The following is a 16,544-nucleotide window of genomic DNA, read 5'->3' as shown; positions in this document are numbered from 1 at the left end:
CTCTGTGGGAGAGTTAACAGCACCTGAGAGCTGCCAGCACAAACCTGCAAAGGGGGGTTATTTTCTGAGAAACGTGTTGTACTGTCGCCTCACAGAAAGAGCTGTCCGGTTCGAATCCCGGCTGGGGCCCTTCTGTGTGGAGTTTGCATGTGTCCCCGTGTCTGCATGGGTTTTCTTCCTCCCACAGTCCAAAGACATGCAGGTGTTAGGTTCATTGGTGACTCTTAATTCCCCGTAGGTTCGAGTGTGAGTGTGAATGGCTGTCTGTCTCTGTGAGTCTCTATGTGCCCTGTGATAGACTGGCGTCCTGTCCAGGGTGGACCCCGCCTCACGCCCGATGTCAGCTGGGATCGGCTCAGGCCCCCCTGCGACCTCGACAGGGACAAGCGGTTGAAGATGGATGAAGACATTTAGACGTTTACTTCATTTACTGTATTTACATTGTTTCACGGCTTCTTCTCTACCACGTGTTGTGTGTGTGTTTGGGAGCTGTCCATGGTGCTGAACCCCACCTTTCTAATCACTTATCACATCAATGACTGACACATCACTGACTTTTGGGAAATTGGATAGAACAGGTTTTCATTTTGAAAATAAAAAGTTAGTTAAATCAAAACAAATCTGAAGGTTTATCACACTAGACCAAGGTCTTGTTTACAACCTCCCCATTTTGTATTTGTTTTTTATAAAATAGGTTTAGGTACGTTTTCCAGTTATAACTTGTTTTTGTTGACACCGTCAGACACAATGCAAAGCAAATCATGTGTTATTTATTTGGTCTAATTTGTATTTAGAGTTTTTCAATCATTATCTGGCATTCTTAGTACACATATATGCTGTTTAATGTTGATTATTCACTCTTTGTTCATTTTTTATAGTGTTTCACGTGCACTCCTTTAAAAGATCTAACATCATGCAACATTTACTTTAAGCCTAAATATAAAAAGTAATGTTATGTTATTTAACAAACACATTTTTGTATTTTGAGAGATTAAGTAACTCAACAGCACTGAAGAAAACTTTGTAAGCATATTCATTTAAAACATCTAAATCTCTCTCTGACGCTGGTGACTTTAGACACATTATTCATTAATTTATTCCACATTATCTGGTAACACTTTAGAACAAGCAGTGGTAAGTTAATGGTTACGGTAATTTAATTTAAGTTTATAGTTAGTTTATTCTTAACAAATAATGAAATTAGGATTAATAATGTTGACTTGGTATTTTTAATTTGAATGTGAACACTTTTATATTGCCTGTAATGAAATGAACTTAAAGTTGTTGTTACTCTATCATTAGTTTATTGTAATATAAAAAATCATTAGTTTACAAATGTAGATATTTAATAATGTGTGACTCGTTAAACATATATAAACATTATTTAGATCATGCAGCCCTTTGCTGCATGTCTCCCCCTCTTTCTCACCCCATTTCCTGTCTGTCCTGTAAAATAAAGGCTTGAAAAACGGCTACAAAAAAAAATTGCAATTAATACTTAATTAAAGGTTGAATATGTAGAATCTTTATTAAAAGCTTTATTTTAAAAAGAATACACCCGCGGGGCGTTTTGAGGGGTACAAAATGAAAGTATAGCATAAAAAAATATATTTAGTCTGAAATAATATTTTCGTTTTTTTGACAGGTTTGACAACATTCTGTTTACATTGTAGCAGCCAATAGCGTTGGGCATTGCGCGTTGCCAGGGTTGTCTGTTGTTGGGTGCAACTACTGTAGGCTGGCACTGGGTGAAATGGAGTTTGCCAATCCTGCAGCTGAGTGAGCGGAGACGGGCAAAATAAACATAGGCCAAGCATTCACTCCATGGACTGAGAGAAAGGAGTTAAACGGCATTAAAACACACGCCCAAATGGCTACGTTTCTCCTTGATCAGTTTACTTTTTTTTTCATGTGTACTTAGCTGAAACGACTAATGGTAACGGCTAACGGTAATTGTCAGTCAAACTCATCTAATACTTGTTTTTATGGTATGATTTGCTGGAGGGGATGGGTTCAAACAGACTCAAACAGACTCCGGTCTCCTGTAAGTTACTGGGCTGGGTCTGACCAACCTGGCAACCCGACTGTTGCAATTATTTTCTGTTGTTGAGACTACGATCTTGAGACACTAGATGGCGGTGTTCTGCACATTCTTCATATTCAACCTTTGATCAATAAGTGATTTGTAAAACATCAACTTAATTTGGCCCCATTAAATATTTTATTACTGGTGATCTATAAAGATGATTATTTACACTAATAATGGCTTATATCTTAATGTTCATAGATGCTTTGCAACCATTAATACAAATATTATAATCACCAGCTGCACCTTTATAATAGCCATCCAAATAATGTTTATTGACTATAAACAATTTCTTAAAGGTTTATAAATCTTTTGGTGATCATTACCAAACACTTAATATAATAAATACAAATCTATGATGTGTGCAACAATAAACAAATAACATCAATTACAGCATCACTTATAATTATTCGTCATTATTAAAATGTCATTGTTTGTTAACAGTAAAATAACTATTAAGTTAAGTTTAATTAACGACCACTTTACCATTTAATACTGATGGTTATTATAAAGTGTTACCGTGAGAACCTTGTTACATCTTCTTACATGTTTTCTTCTATCTATGCAAAACATAGTGCATTATTGTTTCTCTCTAAATCATTTGTAAACAATGTGATAAAAAGTCTAGTGGGATAAGACACAGGAACATTTCACAGACATGTTGTAAACAGAGTGTCCTCCTGTTCAGTCAGTGCAGCAGGAGTTCATGTGCTTCTGTAGTTCTGTTTTCATTCTAACGTTGTCCCGTTTCTAACATCTTCTCTTCCCCGTCTGCTGCTTTCATACAATCAACCTTCACCTGGAGTGCATCTCTAATAATAAGTGAAGTTAATAAGTACATCCAGCTTCACGTGATTGTCGTCGTTTTCTCAGAAAACAGCATTCATATGTGGTCAGGAACAGTCTGCAGAGCCTCCTCTGGGTTTCTGTTGACGTCCACGTTCTGCAACAACAGGAACGCAAATACTCAGAGTTCATTTAAAGACTCATCTTTTCTTTTGTTAGTTTTGATTGATTTTTCTTTATTTTCATATAATGCACACAAAGTGTCCAACCCAAATTTTCAAATGTTCAATCATTTCATTACATTTTTATTTCCTTACAGCTCGGTTTTATTTTACAGCTCAGTCTTAAACATAATATTCTGCCTTCTTTTCTCAGGCTCCGCAAATAAAATGCTCTACCAAAAAAGGTTCCCTCCCTAAACTCAAGTTTTTCAGTCATCCAGACAAAAGAAAACATAAATGGAGATAATTTCACAAAAAAAGAACATGTCCTCATAAACAGGACATTAAAACAAAAATGAACTCCATTCTTACACAACAAAGAATGTCTGTCGTCCTCAGGAGTGGCATTAAACTGCTGCTAATGGTAGTGTTCCTGAATGCAACTTACAGTACATGTAGTGTGTTCACACTGGAACCGTGGTAAAATGAATTATACTCAAACCAGACCACTTGAATACAAAATACTATTTATTTTTGATTGTGGGTGGTGGTGAAACAGCTCCAGAAAGATTATGGAAAACAAAAATAAGTAATCAATCTTCAAGATATTTTGCCTTGTTTTTAAGTGTGTGATTTCAGTACTGGCTACTGATACCAGAACAAGTGAGACCGTAGAAGCAAGTGTGTGTGGAATTGAGCATCGATGCTCCTTAGTTCACAGTCTCAATTTTAAGCCTTTTATTTTTTTGTTTTGCAGGGTTCCTACACTTTCACTAACTCCATTTCAAATTCGATTTGATTTTTTGGTCAATATGTAACATCTGAATACCAGTTGTTAGATGCTTATGTCAATAAATGGTTTTAAAATCCATACAATGTATGCCATTATGTTGCCATGTAATTACAAGACAGTTTTACATACGTATTGTAGCTCATATCATAGCTCATCGCAGACGCAGGGTGAACGGTAACCATGGTAACACCATCCTACAGTCAGCTTGATTAGTTTCATATAATCTACAGTCGGCTGTGTTTTGTTAGTAAACGTGTTTTGATTTGTATCTATTAATATATTTTATTTTAGATAGTGAGATAATAGTCTGGAAACAACACAAACATTTTTTCCAAACTCTTTTCCCTTTTTCCAAACTTTATCCAGACCTGGAAATTACTCACATTACATTTCCAGACTTTTCTATACTGCGTAGGAACCCTGGTTTTGTCTCTAAATATATAATATGTAGTTTTATCCTAAAGACACTAAGCACTGAGATAAAACGTGAATAAACAGATAAAAGGTGGACCAACCTCACAAACTCTCTATAGCTCCTTTCACACATGCGATGTAAACCTGAAAGTATTTAGACATTACCTATCGGAGCTGTATGTGAAAATGGAAATGTCTGAACCAGTTAAAGGTAAAATATGTACTTTATCCTTAAACATTTCTGGGTGTGGCTCGGCCCACTGTGGGGTTAAACCCCCAGCCAAGGGAAGGCAGTGTGTCACACACTCAAACAGAGACAGTATGGAGCTCTATATTTACTCATAATCTGACAGTGCAGCACCTCTTTATAGTCTCTGGAGCTATGTGTGTGTTTATTTGTACTTTAAACGTAACCGCCATGAAGCAATCATAAAATACCGTTTTATTACTCTGATTCACTGCTTTGTCCTCACTCGATGGGGCTCTCTACACTCAGACTGCTCCGATGTCACTACACTTTGAGGGAGAACTCCACTCTGAGCTATAATTTCTACATATTATAACTTCAAGTTCCTCTATACATGCAAATGACTATGCATTACTACAGACATATGTAATGTACCACAGAATAGTTGGCAAAAATACAGTATGTGTGTGTGTGTGTGTGTGTGTGTGTGTGTGTGTGTGTGTGTGTGTGTGTGTGTGTGTGCGTGTGTGTGTGTGTGTGTGTGTGTGTGTGTGCGTGTGCGTGTGCGTGTGCGTGTGCGTGTGCGTGTGTGCGTGCGTGCGTGCGTGCGTGCGTGCGTGTGTGTGTGTGTGTGTGTGTGTGTGTGTGTGTGTGGAAACTTACCACTGGCCTCTCTCTGTGTGTGTTGACAGCTTCAATATTGAGGAAAAATGATTCAACTTTACAGCCTGAAATTGAGGAGAGAGTCAGAAAGTCAGGGGGAGATTTACTGACGTATGTGGATGTGTCGCATACTCAAGCATTCACCACCTACCGTAAGCTACTGGTGTGAGTTTGAGCACTGTGTGAAGGGGGCATCTTAGATAAGGCAGCTCATCTTTAGAGGGGGGATATAAGATTATTAAGAATATTGGTGGTTTTTTCAAACAACATCACACACTCCAGTGTCTTTTTGTACCTGAAGGTTTGTCAAGAAAGTAGGCAAGCAGGCAGCGAAATACAGCTTGGTGGCAGATAACCAGAACGTTTTCCTGCCTCTCCAGCTCCATGATCACCGGCTCGAGTCGGTGGACAAGGTCCTCATAGGACTGGACAAAAGACACAGTTATCCAAGTGATAAGCCCACATATAGCCATGACTTTGTAGTCTTTGTCTCCTCACTGAAGCTTTATATTTAACAGACAGATATTAGAGAAACTCCAAGTGATACTTCTGTGGTTACATGAAAAGGTAAAAAAGAAAGTTTAGTCAGGGGAGCACTTACCTCACCCTTTGGGTAACGATAACGATACTTGTCCTGGTCTCTCAGTGCAAACTCTTCTGGGAAATTCTCCTGAATCTCCTCATAGGTCAGCTCCTCACATACACCCTGAGTGAGAAAAAGTAACATCACCATAAAACCAACAGGTGATCTTCTGGATTTACAACTCTTGAGTGTGAAAACCCCTCTAATGCATACAACCAACATTTGACAACATCTGGAAACATAAAAGTAACCTTATATGCATCTTCATCTGAAGGATTATGTTTGACGACGCAGAGATGCACGTTAAAAACTCACTGCGTCTATCTCATTGAGGGCCTTCCATTGTTCATACGGGACTCCCAGAGCTTCTGCAGTCTGGATGGTCCTCTTCATGTGGCTCGTCCACACCTTCAGGTCCCTGATGTTCTGAGCACTGATGAAGTTTGCCAAGGCACTGGCATACTGGCAACAAAGAGTTTTGAATTGCTCTTTTACTGCTTTGAAATGAGTTATTTATGTGTGTTTAATGTTTTCTGTTTGCATAAAATGATTAACTGTATAATGCATTGGTGAGTGTAAGCACATTTACTCAAGTATTATATACTTCAGCACACATTTGAGATACCTGAGTTTTTACGTGACACTTTCTACACTAAACTGTTTTACTTGTCGACTGACAATAAAATAATAGGCAATGATTTTGTTAATCGTTTGTGTCATTTTTAACAATAAAACATTTCGAATTTCCTGTTTCACAGAGGTGAAGATTTTCTGCTTTTCTTTTTAGTTTTTGTCTGATGTATTAGCAAATTATGTTGAGGTTTGGACTGTTTGTTGGACAAAACAAACACTGAGAATCCTAATTATAACAGCATTTCTCAGTATTTTCAGACTTTTTACGGATCAAATAATCATTCGCTTAATGGAGAAAATAATAAGCAGCTTAATCCATAATGGAGGTAATCATCAGTTGAAGTTCTTTACAAAAGTCTTAATACTACTTGAAAAAAACTTTAAAAAAATAATTCCACCTCAACCAAACACAACTACATTTTAACATTAATGCACGAGTAATAAAGCATTTGCTGTTTATATTTAAAGCACATTTTTCCGATTTAATACTTACTTAAAGGAAAAACATACTTTTACTTAAGCAAGATTTTCAATGCAGGACTTTTCCTTTGTCCAGTAACAGAGTTTATTTACAGTTCGGTACTTTTAGTGACATAAAGGATCTGAATACCTCCTCCGCTGGTGCAGTGTGTTCTCCTCACCTTGTGTCCTCTGGGGGAGAGGCCTGGATCTCCACCGATGCGACCTAAAAGGTTGAGCTCGCTCTCTCCGTGGCGGCTCAGGTAGATGGATCTCGGTGTGACGTGGATGTTCATGAGGTAGTACACTATCCTGCTTTGAATGTGATCCTGGACCCGGTTCACCAGGTATCTACTGCCCACGTCGAAGATCTTGATGTAGGAGAGCTTCCTGTTCAGAGTCAGCATTGGGGTAAAACAAAGTATGAAATGAATTTGTCTGTAATTAGAAGGGAAAGAGGACTGTTTTGTGAGACTATGCTGTCTACCGTCCACTTCCCCTTTTTAATCAGTACCTGTCTTTCTCATCGTCTATGGGCATGTAGCTGGCCCTGTAACAGTCGATGCGGTGGTTGAAGTCTTCCATGGCCTCTTCTATGTCACGGTCCACATAATCCGGACTCCCAAATTTTACTTGCTGGAACGGAAAGACAGTTTGTGAATTGAATTGAGGACGTTACATCCCTACAGCCTTTGCAAACATTTACATAAAAAACCAACAGCTTGACTGACCTTAATATTCTCTGTAATGATTTCTAGGTCGTCACATATGGATTCCACAAAGAACACCTGCGCACAAGAAGTCAGTCACGTTTATTAAATGACTGCGAAATACACCTTCTATCATCCCAACGTCCAAACGGTCGGCTTGATCTAGCTTCAAACTGAACAGACACTGATCTGTTGATGATGAGTTAAATCGATCTTCTCATCAAGAAAGCTCATAATCATATTTCCAAAAAATGTCCAACTTCAACATGTACATGTACTCACTTTGTAGCCTCTCTCCTTTGCATAACTCACAATGACTGCCCTCCTCTCCCTGGTGGTGTTGGTGGCATCAAACACCTGGATGGGACAGGACCCAGGTGTTATCAGTACATCCTTATAATACTGGCCTTTACTGTAAAAGTGCATTCACGTTATTCATAATGATGGTTATCAATCAAGCACCTGAAATATTAAAAAGGACATATTATGTTGTTGCACGCTTGATGTTCTAGATTAAAATGTACAGATTGTACAGTAATATGTTTATATACAATATTTACAACAAATGATGACAAAAACAAAACAATAGATCTATCCATTATGCATCCCACTTGTTAATTATCCTCTGTGTACAAACAGTTTTTAATCATTCCCCCTAAGTGATGGACTGATGATCCCAGATTTTGAACATTTTTTAAATCAGTAATATGCAGAATACACTCAATGTCTTAGTGAGGTAAGAAAAATACTGTCAGAAGGAGCCTGGTGACTTTAAAGGAAGCACAGATAACAGCTCCAGTTCCATGTCAGAAAGGGTTACTGACAGCAAGGTAAAGCACTGAAAGTATCCACAATACAGATTACACTTGAACTGATCTGGTAGCACGCATTTTCTTTAAACCACAAATTACAAAGGTCTAGGTCGGTGATAATTAGGCCATGGATGCACCAGCTTTGTTCTTGTAAAGATGTCAAACACACACAAAAAGGAAAGCAATTAATCAGCATGTTTTATTGTGATTAGAGGGACAGCTCCGTTGTCCTCTTACTCACGGCTACTTGTCCCTGTTCCTTTGAGAAGTAGTCAGCGACGTCTTTGAGGGCGGCTGCTGCACAGGCCCTGAGAGAGAAGGAACACTCGTATAGGCAAAGGAGCAAAAACTTCAAGCTATGAGTGAATGATGAATGTGGCCTTAGAAGGACAAAAAAACAAATAATAATAATAATATTGAACTGTGTTTTGACATTTATTATCCCTCTTACTTGCGGATCCTCATGGCCTCCTCATTATCAGGATTAAAGAACTCAAAGTTCTCATAGATCTTGACGGCCTCCCTGCGGTACTGGCCCACGTTAAACACTGGTTGGGTTTGGGAAACAGAGAGGTTCAAAAATAGAGATTCACTTTAAGGCGAGAAAAACACATAGAGCTCATTGACATTAAGGGATAGTTTGGATTTTTTGAAGTATGGTTGTATGAGGTACTTCTCCAGTGTATTAGTGCTAAACTAACTAACCAATGAAGGCCAACAACTCCTGTGTTCAGTGAGGTAGAATTACTGTCTTTACAGTGAGAGTCTGGTGACATTGGTGAGGGCGTAGAAAAGCTTCAGTTCCCCCAGTGTAAACTTAAACAGGGCTGTTTAACAGTAAGGTAAAGCTGTGAAAAGATTCTAAATAAAGTGTACAGTTAATTTTATTTATTATTTTTATTTTCTATTTTAATTTATTTTTATATATTTCATTTCACTTAGTCTATTGCTTTTAACCTTCTTCTTACTTTTTTTTTACGTCTTTTATTTTCTTGCTTGATTCTATTTCACCTGTTTTTACTCTATGCTGATTGCTGATCTTAATATTGTTTTCTTTTTACTTATTTTATGCATTGTTTTGTCAAGACCTGTGTATTCTTGGGCTCCTTTTATCTACTGTCCTGCCCAAACCTGATTTCTTCTAATGTAAAGCGCTTTGGGTCAACTCCTGTTGTATTTAAATGTGCTTTATAAATAAAAGTGACTTGACTTGACTTGAGTTAAAGTGATACTGATATAGTGACAACCCCACTAAAAAATCTGAACGTTCCCTTTAAGTCAAACAGTAGAAAACACTGAATGTCTGTCAAACATTCAGTGTTTTCAGAATTCAAGACTGACTTTTTGTCGGCACTCCGATCCAGTTCAGATAGCGAGTGAGCTTCTTGGAGATGTACGTCTTCCCTCTGGCCGGCAACCCCACCATCACAATCAAAGTGGGAGAGTTACAGAACTGAGGCACCGAGGCTGAGATGAGGACAAAACACACAATGACATAAAGCAAGTTACTGAATGCTGCTATTGTGGTGCATGTGACCCATCATTCAGCATAAGAGCCTCTGGGAGTCTCTGTGCAGCAGGATGTGTGTTGAGCGTGTGTCTCTGCCAAGGTAATCTTCATTAAGAGAGAGAATAACAGTGTCAAGGTGCAGCTCAAATGTCTGCCAAGTGTAGTGATGGCTTATCTGCACGTCCCTGGCAGCAAGTTTTGACACAGAAAACTGTGCGAGCGACCACGGTCAAAACCAAATAAACGGACACTTAAACAAGAAATGAATGACATTCGGAAGAAGTCAAGACAACCCCTTAGAGAAGTGAATAACTTTTACTGACCAGATGCTTCTCCTCCTTATCATCCTCTTTAAAACCTGTAGTACTGCACCATATGGCCGACAATCACAAGAACAAAACACTCCTAACCTCCTGAGTGTTAAAATGTCAGACTCCTTCCCTGTAGTTGGTCATAATCAGCTCAACCGGTGCTCCCAATAACATTCTTTAAATCTAATGCTGAGGTTGAGACTGTGTCACCGCTCACAATTATTTAAAGAAGCTACAGTAAAGAAAAGTGAGGCCCCACTGTAGTGACCCCCCAGATGACATTTCCACACATCATTTTAGAGCATTTGTGTGCTTCTTACCCAGTCATGACCCAGTTGTTGCATGCTTGTCTGTCTAAAAAAAAACAAAAAAATCACAACAAAGCCAGTAATTTATAAGGCTGACTGAAGGATTGGCGGTTAGCTGTACCCCCAAAATGTACCCGGATGGCCTGTGTGTGTGTCTATACAAGGACAGGGAGAGCCTCCAGGCTGTTCGATTATGAATGGACTTTGCTGCGTCAGCAAAATGCTCCTCAAAGGCTCACGTCAGACACTGAACAGAGGGCCAACTCGGACCTGGCTCGGTCCAGCCTGGCTGTCATCCCATGACTGACTCCTCTGTCTCTCAGAGCTTCATCCCCACCCCCGACAGGACAGAGGTCAGTACTGAAGGATTCAGCAGCGTGAAAACACACCCATGACTGCTGGAAGCGTTAAAGCAAACATTCATCTGTTGAAACAAGAACGAGCAGACACAGAACAAACAGACAGAATACATGTGACTTCTTCTATTCGAGCTGCACTTACATCCTCGCCTGCGGTTCAAGTTGCAGCCCATCCATGGCACCCAGATCTTGAGCAGAGGAGTCTGTGTGAGCCCTTTCTGCTCTGTGTTAATGATAAGAGCCATGAGGCCCGAGTGATGGGTGGAGGAGTGAGCGTGAGCGACTGAGGCGCACAGCCCTGTGATCTGTGTGCATGTATGTGTGTGCTTCACTGAACACTACCTACTGCAGGTCAGCTGACTGTTGCTAAGGAGAAGCACTTGGTAGGCGGGGGGGGGGGATCTGAGGCCATGCTGCTCGTCTGCCTCTCAGTCTGTTTGGTGATTTAAAAACAGCCTGACCGGAGCTGCTCTGATGTCACACAGCAGAGACGCAATTAAATCCACCTTCCAGTGCATCTGTTGTGGTGATGCAGCTGGTTTCTCAGTTGGAGTCAGAGAAGCAGAGTCATGTGAGAGACATGTAACAGAGTTTGGACCCCCTCATGAATTCAGATGAGCACAGTTTGTACTGAACAAGTTGTTATTTAACGGTGAAGCCTAAAGTAGTGCTTGTCCTTTCTTACCACTAGAGGGCAGTTAAAACCTTAAACTTAGATGTGGGATACTCTGTGCACTGACTTTTACTGTTGAGCGTTATTCAATAATATGCAGTAGAAAAGTAAGGCACACCAAGGGTTGTAGTGGGGAGCTGGACACTGGAAACTATTCAGATGATGTTTCAGGTGTTCCTCTTTGATTTTGAAGGGCCCCGAGGGCTGAACACATCAACTGAATTTTAAAAGAGAGAAATGCATATGGAGCCAGAGAGTGAAACACTTTCCCCTACTTTTAAGGGTTAAGGGTCACTGCACTATTTAAAGTATCAAGTTGTGCCATTGCCCAGACCCCTCACAGATTTACTTAATGCATTTTGAACCCTGTTTCCAAACAAGTTGGGCCGCTGTGAAAAATGTAAATAGAAACAGAATGTGATGATTTGCAAAACATTGAAACACCATATTAATTTGAAAATAGCACAAAGAAATCATGTCAAATGTTGAAACTAAAAATGTCATTGTTTTTTTTTTTTTAATGATTTGCCCATTTTGAACTTGATACCAGCAACGTGTTTCAAGAAAGTTGGGAAATTGGCAAAAAAAAAGACTGGAAAGTTGAGAAATACCAAAAGAAAACAGTCGGTGGAACATCTCACAATGAATGAGGTTAACTGGCAACAGGTTAGTGTCATGACTGGGTAAATAAAAGAGCGCCCAGAGAGACTTGAGCCTTTCTCAAGTAAAGATGGAGAGGGGTTCACCACTCTGTGAAAGACTGAGCAATAGTGCAACCATTAAAGAAGAAGGTTACCCAACAAAAAAATAGTTGGGTATCATCTACAGTACTTAATACCATTAAAAGATTCAGAGAATCTGAATAAATCTGTGTAAGCCTGAGACACGGCTGAAAAGCGGCATTTGATGTTGCTGAATATTAAAAACAGACAGGATTCTGTGCTGAATATACCTGCACAGGCTCAGCAACACTAACAGAAACTATTGTCTGTGAACACAGTTCATCGTTGCTGAAACTCAACCATGCAAAGAGGAAACCAAATATAAACCACATCCAGAAGCTCTGCCTTCTCTGGGCCAGAGCTCATTAAAGATGGACTGAGGTGTAGTGGAAAACTGTCCTGTGGTCTGACGAGTCAACTTGTGAAATTCTTTTTGGACATCGTGTACACCAAGTCCTCTGGGCTAAAGAGGAGAGGGACCAGCCAGCATGTTATCAGCAAAAATCAAAATTGTTTGTTTAATCTGTCTTTATGCTAAATTAAGCTAACCAGCTGCTGAATGTAGCTTCACATTTAACGCACAAATATGAAAGTGGCATCGATCTTCTCATCTAACTGTCTACCAGAACAAGAGTAAGCACATTTCTTGAACTGTGAGCTAATAAGAGTTGCACCTAACGATAATATTCATTGTCAATTAATCTGGCGATCATTTTCTCAATTAGTCGATTAATTGTTTGGTCTAAGAAATGTCAGAAGATGGTGTGAAATGGATCCCAAAGCCAAAGATGACGTCCTCAAACGTCTTGTTTTCTCCACAACTCAAATATATTCAGTTTACTGTCATAGAGGGAGAAATAAACCAGAAAATATCAACATTAAAAGAAGCAGGAATCAGATAACCTTTTTTTAAAAAAGTGATTCATTGATTAATCGAAATAGTTGCCGATTCATTTGATAGTCGACAACTAAACAGTTATTCAATAAATTGTTGCAGCTCTATATTTGATTACTTTCCACCACTGAATGTAATTAGATGCTTTTGAAACTCACATGTCCAGAGCAGAACATTTGACAGTGAGGTTCGCCCGAGCAGGACCCAGAATGCATCTGGGTATTGCGCACCACCCACACTTTTTTGCATTTAAATATGGGCAGTTGGGACTTGATCGACATTAGGCTTCACCAAGTGCTTTGAAATGGAAGCTGAGAAGTCAAACAGAGAAGTTGTAGCGGTGTGAAGGCCCTGTTTACACGACAACGCTTGTGGGTGAAAACAAAACAAATATTGGATCAGATGTGCCTTTCGGTTAGACGGCAACAGTGTTTTTGTGGCTTAAAAACTCAAAAAAATTAAACCCCCCTTCCAGAGTGGAAATCTTAAAAACGCTCCACCGTTGTGTTTCCGTGTAAAGGGGTAAAAACGCAAAAGGTTGCTCTAAACTGCTCGCGCTGGCTCACGTCGCGTACGTGTTTACGTAACATCCATGTGCAGAGTACAGGTAAACAACAACAAACATGTAGGACTATTTCCATCAGCCGGACGTTAGAGTTGTCTGGGTGGAGCCGAGGGGGTGGGAAGCTGCAGACCGTGCTGCAGACCCCTGTCACACTGTACGGCGTCCTATTCTCCGCTGTTAGGGAGAGAAGGAGAAGGACGTTTCTAAGCATGCACCATGTGGTATTGTGTGGTGGTGTTGTGTGGCGGTCTTTGGGCGCAGATTTCCCCCCAAAGACGCTTGTCTAAACGCGGAATAAATAGTGAGAACAGGGCCTAAGTGAAGTAGCCTGGAGCGGCTCTAAGTCAGGGAGTGGAAGGAACAAACAGCTCGTGAACGAGGAGCGGGACGTCTCAATGCTCTACTCTTCTCAGCTCTCTGAGCTGACAAACAACCGACCAAACCACACACATTCTGAGAATCAGCTGTATCTTTTTTTTCCTGTTTATGACATATGAAACTTATGCCAAAAGACTTGGCTGAAATACCTCACACATAATCAAACCTTCCGTTAACTTCAAACAGGGAACATCATGTACCCAGTTTTGGCCAGACTGCCGCTCACAGTCGAACAGGCAGTTGCTCTTGTGCAGTGATCAGCAGGGCAGCGAGAGCCACTAATGGCCTGTTTCAACATGAGCTCGACCATTAAGAGAAGGTTCTGTACATGCTATTCTATTGGTTATTTGCCCTGGCAGGAATTCAGCACACCATCCCAAACAACAGCCACTGGGGAATGGACTTAGGGCTCCTCTACCAACTACTTCAACTAGTTCTCAACCATATGCAGGGTTCTTGAAGTTAAGGCCTTTTTAAAAGACCCTTTCCAAACATTTTAAGACCTCATCAACACTTTGAGCTCTAACCGGTTACAACTGCTCACACACTTCAAGTTAAAACATTGATAATAAGATAGCACTTAGCTAAGTAGCTTCACACCTGGGCGTAAAGGGACCTTCATGTAAAGTTATCAAGCAGCAGTCATTAATTTTTTCAGATGACGTCAAATCCAGCTTGATTCCATAAATACAGAATCCCACTTCCTAAAATAGGGTTTAAGACTTTTCAACGACCACAGTTGTTGCTCAATTTATCAACTTCAATCTCTCTCTCATGTACAATTGTTCAAGGAAAACAAAACATTACATGAGCAAATTCTACCAAATGTTACAGAGCAAGCAGCCCCCTCAGAGGTGCCAGCTGTCTCCGGTGATCAGCTTGCAGAATCATTTCTTAATGTGTTTTTGTTTGAGGACCTGAGTTAAGAGAACCTGACTCTTTTACTGACTCATCAAGTCACTCCACATCTTCATCAGCCACGCAGAGCAAGTGTGCAAAGCATTTATTACCTGTAAACAAAGCAAGTGAGACTAATATAGAAAAGAGGTCCATCAATAACTTTACATTTTAATGCTATGTATATGTACCTACTACTTGTGCAGAACTTGACTCAACAAGGATGTTACTGTACTTAAGTGCTGTAGATAGCATAGCATTAGATGACACAAGTCTATTTTTACTCTCATGTCATATCCATGTTCAGACGGATCACATCTATGGCCTACGTATGTCTCATTCATAGAAACCATGTTGCAACAGATCTTTTTTGCATTGTTTTGGCATGCTCCCTGCAGAAGCACTTCATACGTGAGCTCACCTGCGCTGTCACACCTGCGGAGCCTCATCTGTTCCAGCTGGGGAAGCTCCATTATGCGCTATGCTCCAATGACTCAACCAGCAACAATCGACACACTGGACTGTGAGGCGGTGGCAACGAAACCAATGCTCTTTGACTTTTTAAAGAAACTAAACCTCTCTGGCAAAGTATTCTCAACCCACCCCCACCACTCCAGGCCCTCTCTTTTCACGCCACATGTGACATATGATAGCAGCAGACCGGGCTTGTCCTTTAATGTTTGCCAAGACCAGAGTTCACAACATACACACATGTTGAGGGAGAAGCTGCACTCTGAGGGCGTGTCATAACAAGTGCAAAGGTCGCTGAAAAGGTGACTGTTGTTGCACAGAGAGGCAACGTTTTTTACGCCTACGGGCAACAATCATTCAGGTCATGCAGGTCCTGTTTACTGAACACCAGTTAGTGAGTTGCTGTCATGATTTGAGATCAAAACCAAAAAGGTTCCAGCATGACTTTGAAAGGATGCACTGCTGTATTTATTCTTTATAGTAAAGTAGAAAACCATCCTTCTGACTGAAATATAGTGCATAGTGACTGTGTGGGACATATGGCATGTCTTAAAGCCATACTACAAACCAATTCTTTACAGCTGACTAACTGTTCAAATTTGAACTGCTCAAACTCTACCCCCACTACTGAAATACTCCATAGCACCACTCGTCTGTATAAAAAGACGGGCAGCATGTGTGCATACTCAATATGGTTGATTTTATTGTTTGTCCTAAGATTTACATGATGCTTCTCCTCTTTCTGAAGCTGACTCAGCACCGTCAACAATTTATTTACATTTTTTTTGTGCATTGCGTTGTGGGAAAAGAGTGTTCATCCAACGGTCTCGTTTGACGTTACTTCATTTTAAGATTTTGCCAAAGAGAACCCTAAAAACCTTCTTTGAATTAGCTGCATCCCTTGAGGATATACTCTGCACCGCTTCCTCTGGAGCCACACAACAATTTTCTCAAACATTTTTCACATGGTTCACATGGAAGCAGAGATGCCAACCTTCTGGGTTGGAATAACGAAGATCTTTTTCTTATCTATAGTCTCCTCAGCTGTTCAAGTTTGTTCCTTTTAAGTCTTGTTCTGTTGTGAAACAATCAAAATTGAAAATAAACTTGATTAGTGTTTGTATTCTGCAGACAAACTATTGTATTACACAATGTGGTTAAAAGAAAC

At 40.1% G+C, this 16,544-nt stretch overlaps 1 protein-coding gene across 1 annotated transcript; it reads right to left on the bottom strand.

Moving 5' to 3' along the window:
• Positions 1–918: 918 nt before the first annotated feature.
• Positions 919–15,434, bottom strand: pfkfb1 (6-phosphofructo-2-kinase/fructose-2,6-biphosphatase 1). Its single transcript, XM_083920908.1, has 14 exons — positions 15,327–15,434; positions 9,629–9,754; positions 8,739–8,835; positions 8,529–8,595; positions 7,758–7,832; positions 7,497–7,553; positions 7,280–7,401; positions 6,948–7,155; positions 5,989–6,135; positions 5,692–5,796; positions 5,386–5,515; positions 5,242–5,304; positions 5,091–5,155; positions 919–3,029 (listed from the first exon to the last, which is right to left on the bottom strand). The coding sequence occupies exons 1-14, from the start codon at positions 15,376–15,378 to the stop codon at positions 2,970–2,972; spliced, it is 1,374 nt and encodes a 457-aa protein (XP_083777034.1). The 5' UTR covers positions 15,379–15,434; the 3' UTR covers positions 919–2,969.
• Between the last annotated feature and the right edge of the window lie 1,110 nt (positions 15,435–16,544).

This window comes from Echiichthys vipera, assembly GCF_963691815.1.
Source record: "Echiichthys vipera genome assembly, chromosome: 9".
NCBI lineage: Eukaryota > Metazoa > Chordata > Actinopteri > Perciformes > Trachinidae > Echiichthys > Echiichthys vipera.
This window is presented reverse-complemented; position numbering and strand designations above follow the sequence as displayed.

Excerpts from the sequence above, each read along its gene's own strand:
- pfkfb1 (XM_083920908.1), bottom strand. The coding sequence starts at position 15,378 with ATGGAGCTTCCCCAGCTGGAACAGATGAGGCTCCGCAGGTGTGACAGC. Across the intron at positions 7,833-8,528 it reads AGGAACAGGGACAAGTAGCC|GTGTTTGATGCCACCAACAC; the intron begins GTGAGTAAGAGG and ends TGTCCCATCCAG. Across the intron at positions 5,516-5,691 it reads ATCGTTACCCAAAGGGTGAG|TCCTATGAGGACCTTGTCCA; the intron begins GTAAGTGCTCCC and ends TCTTTTGTCCAG.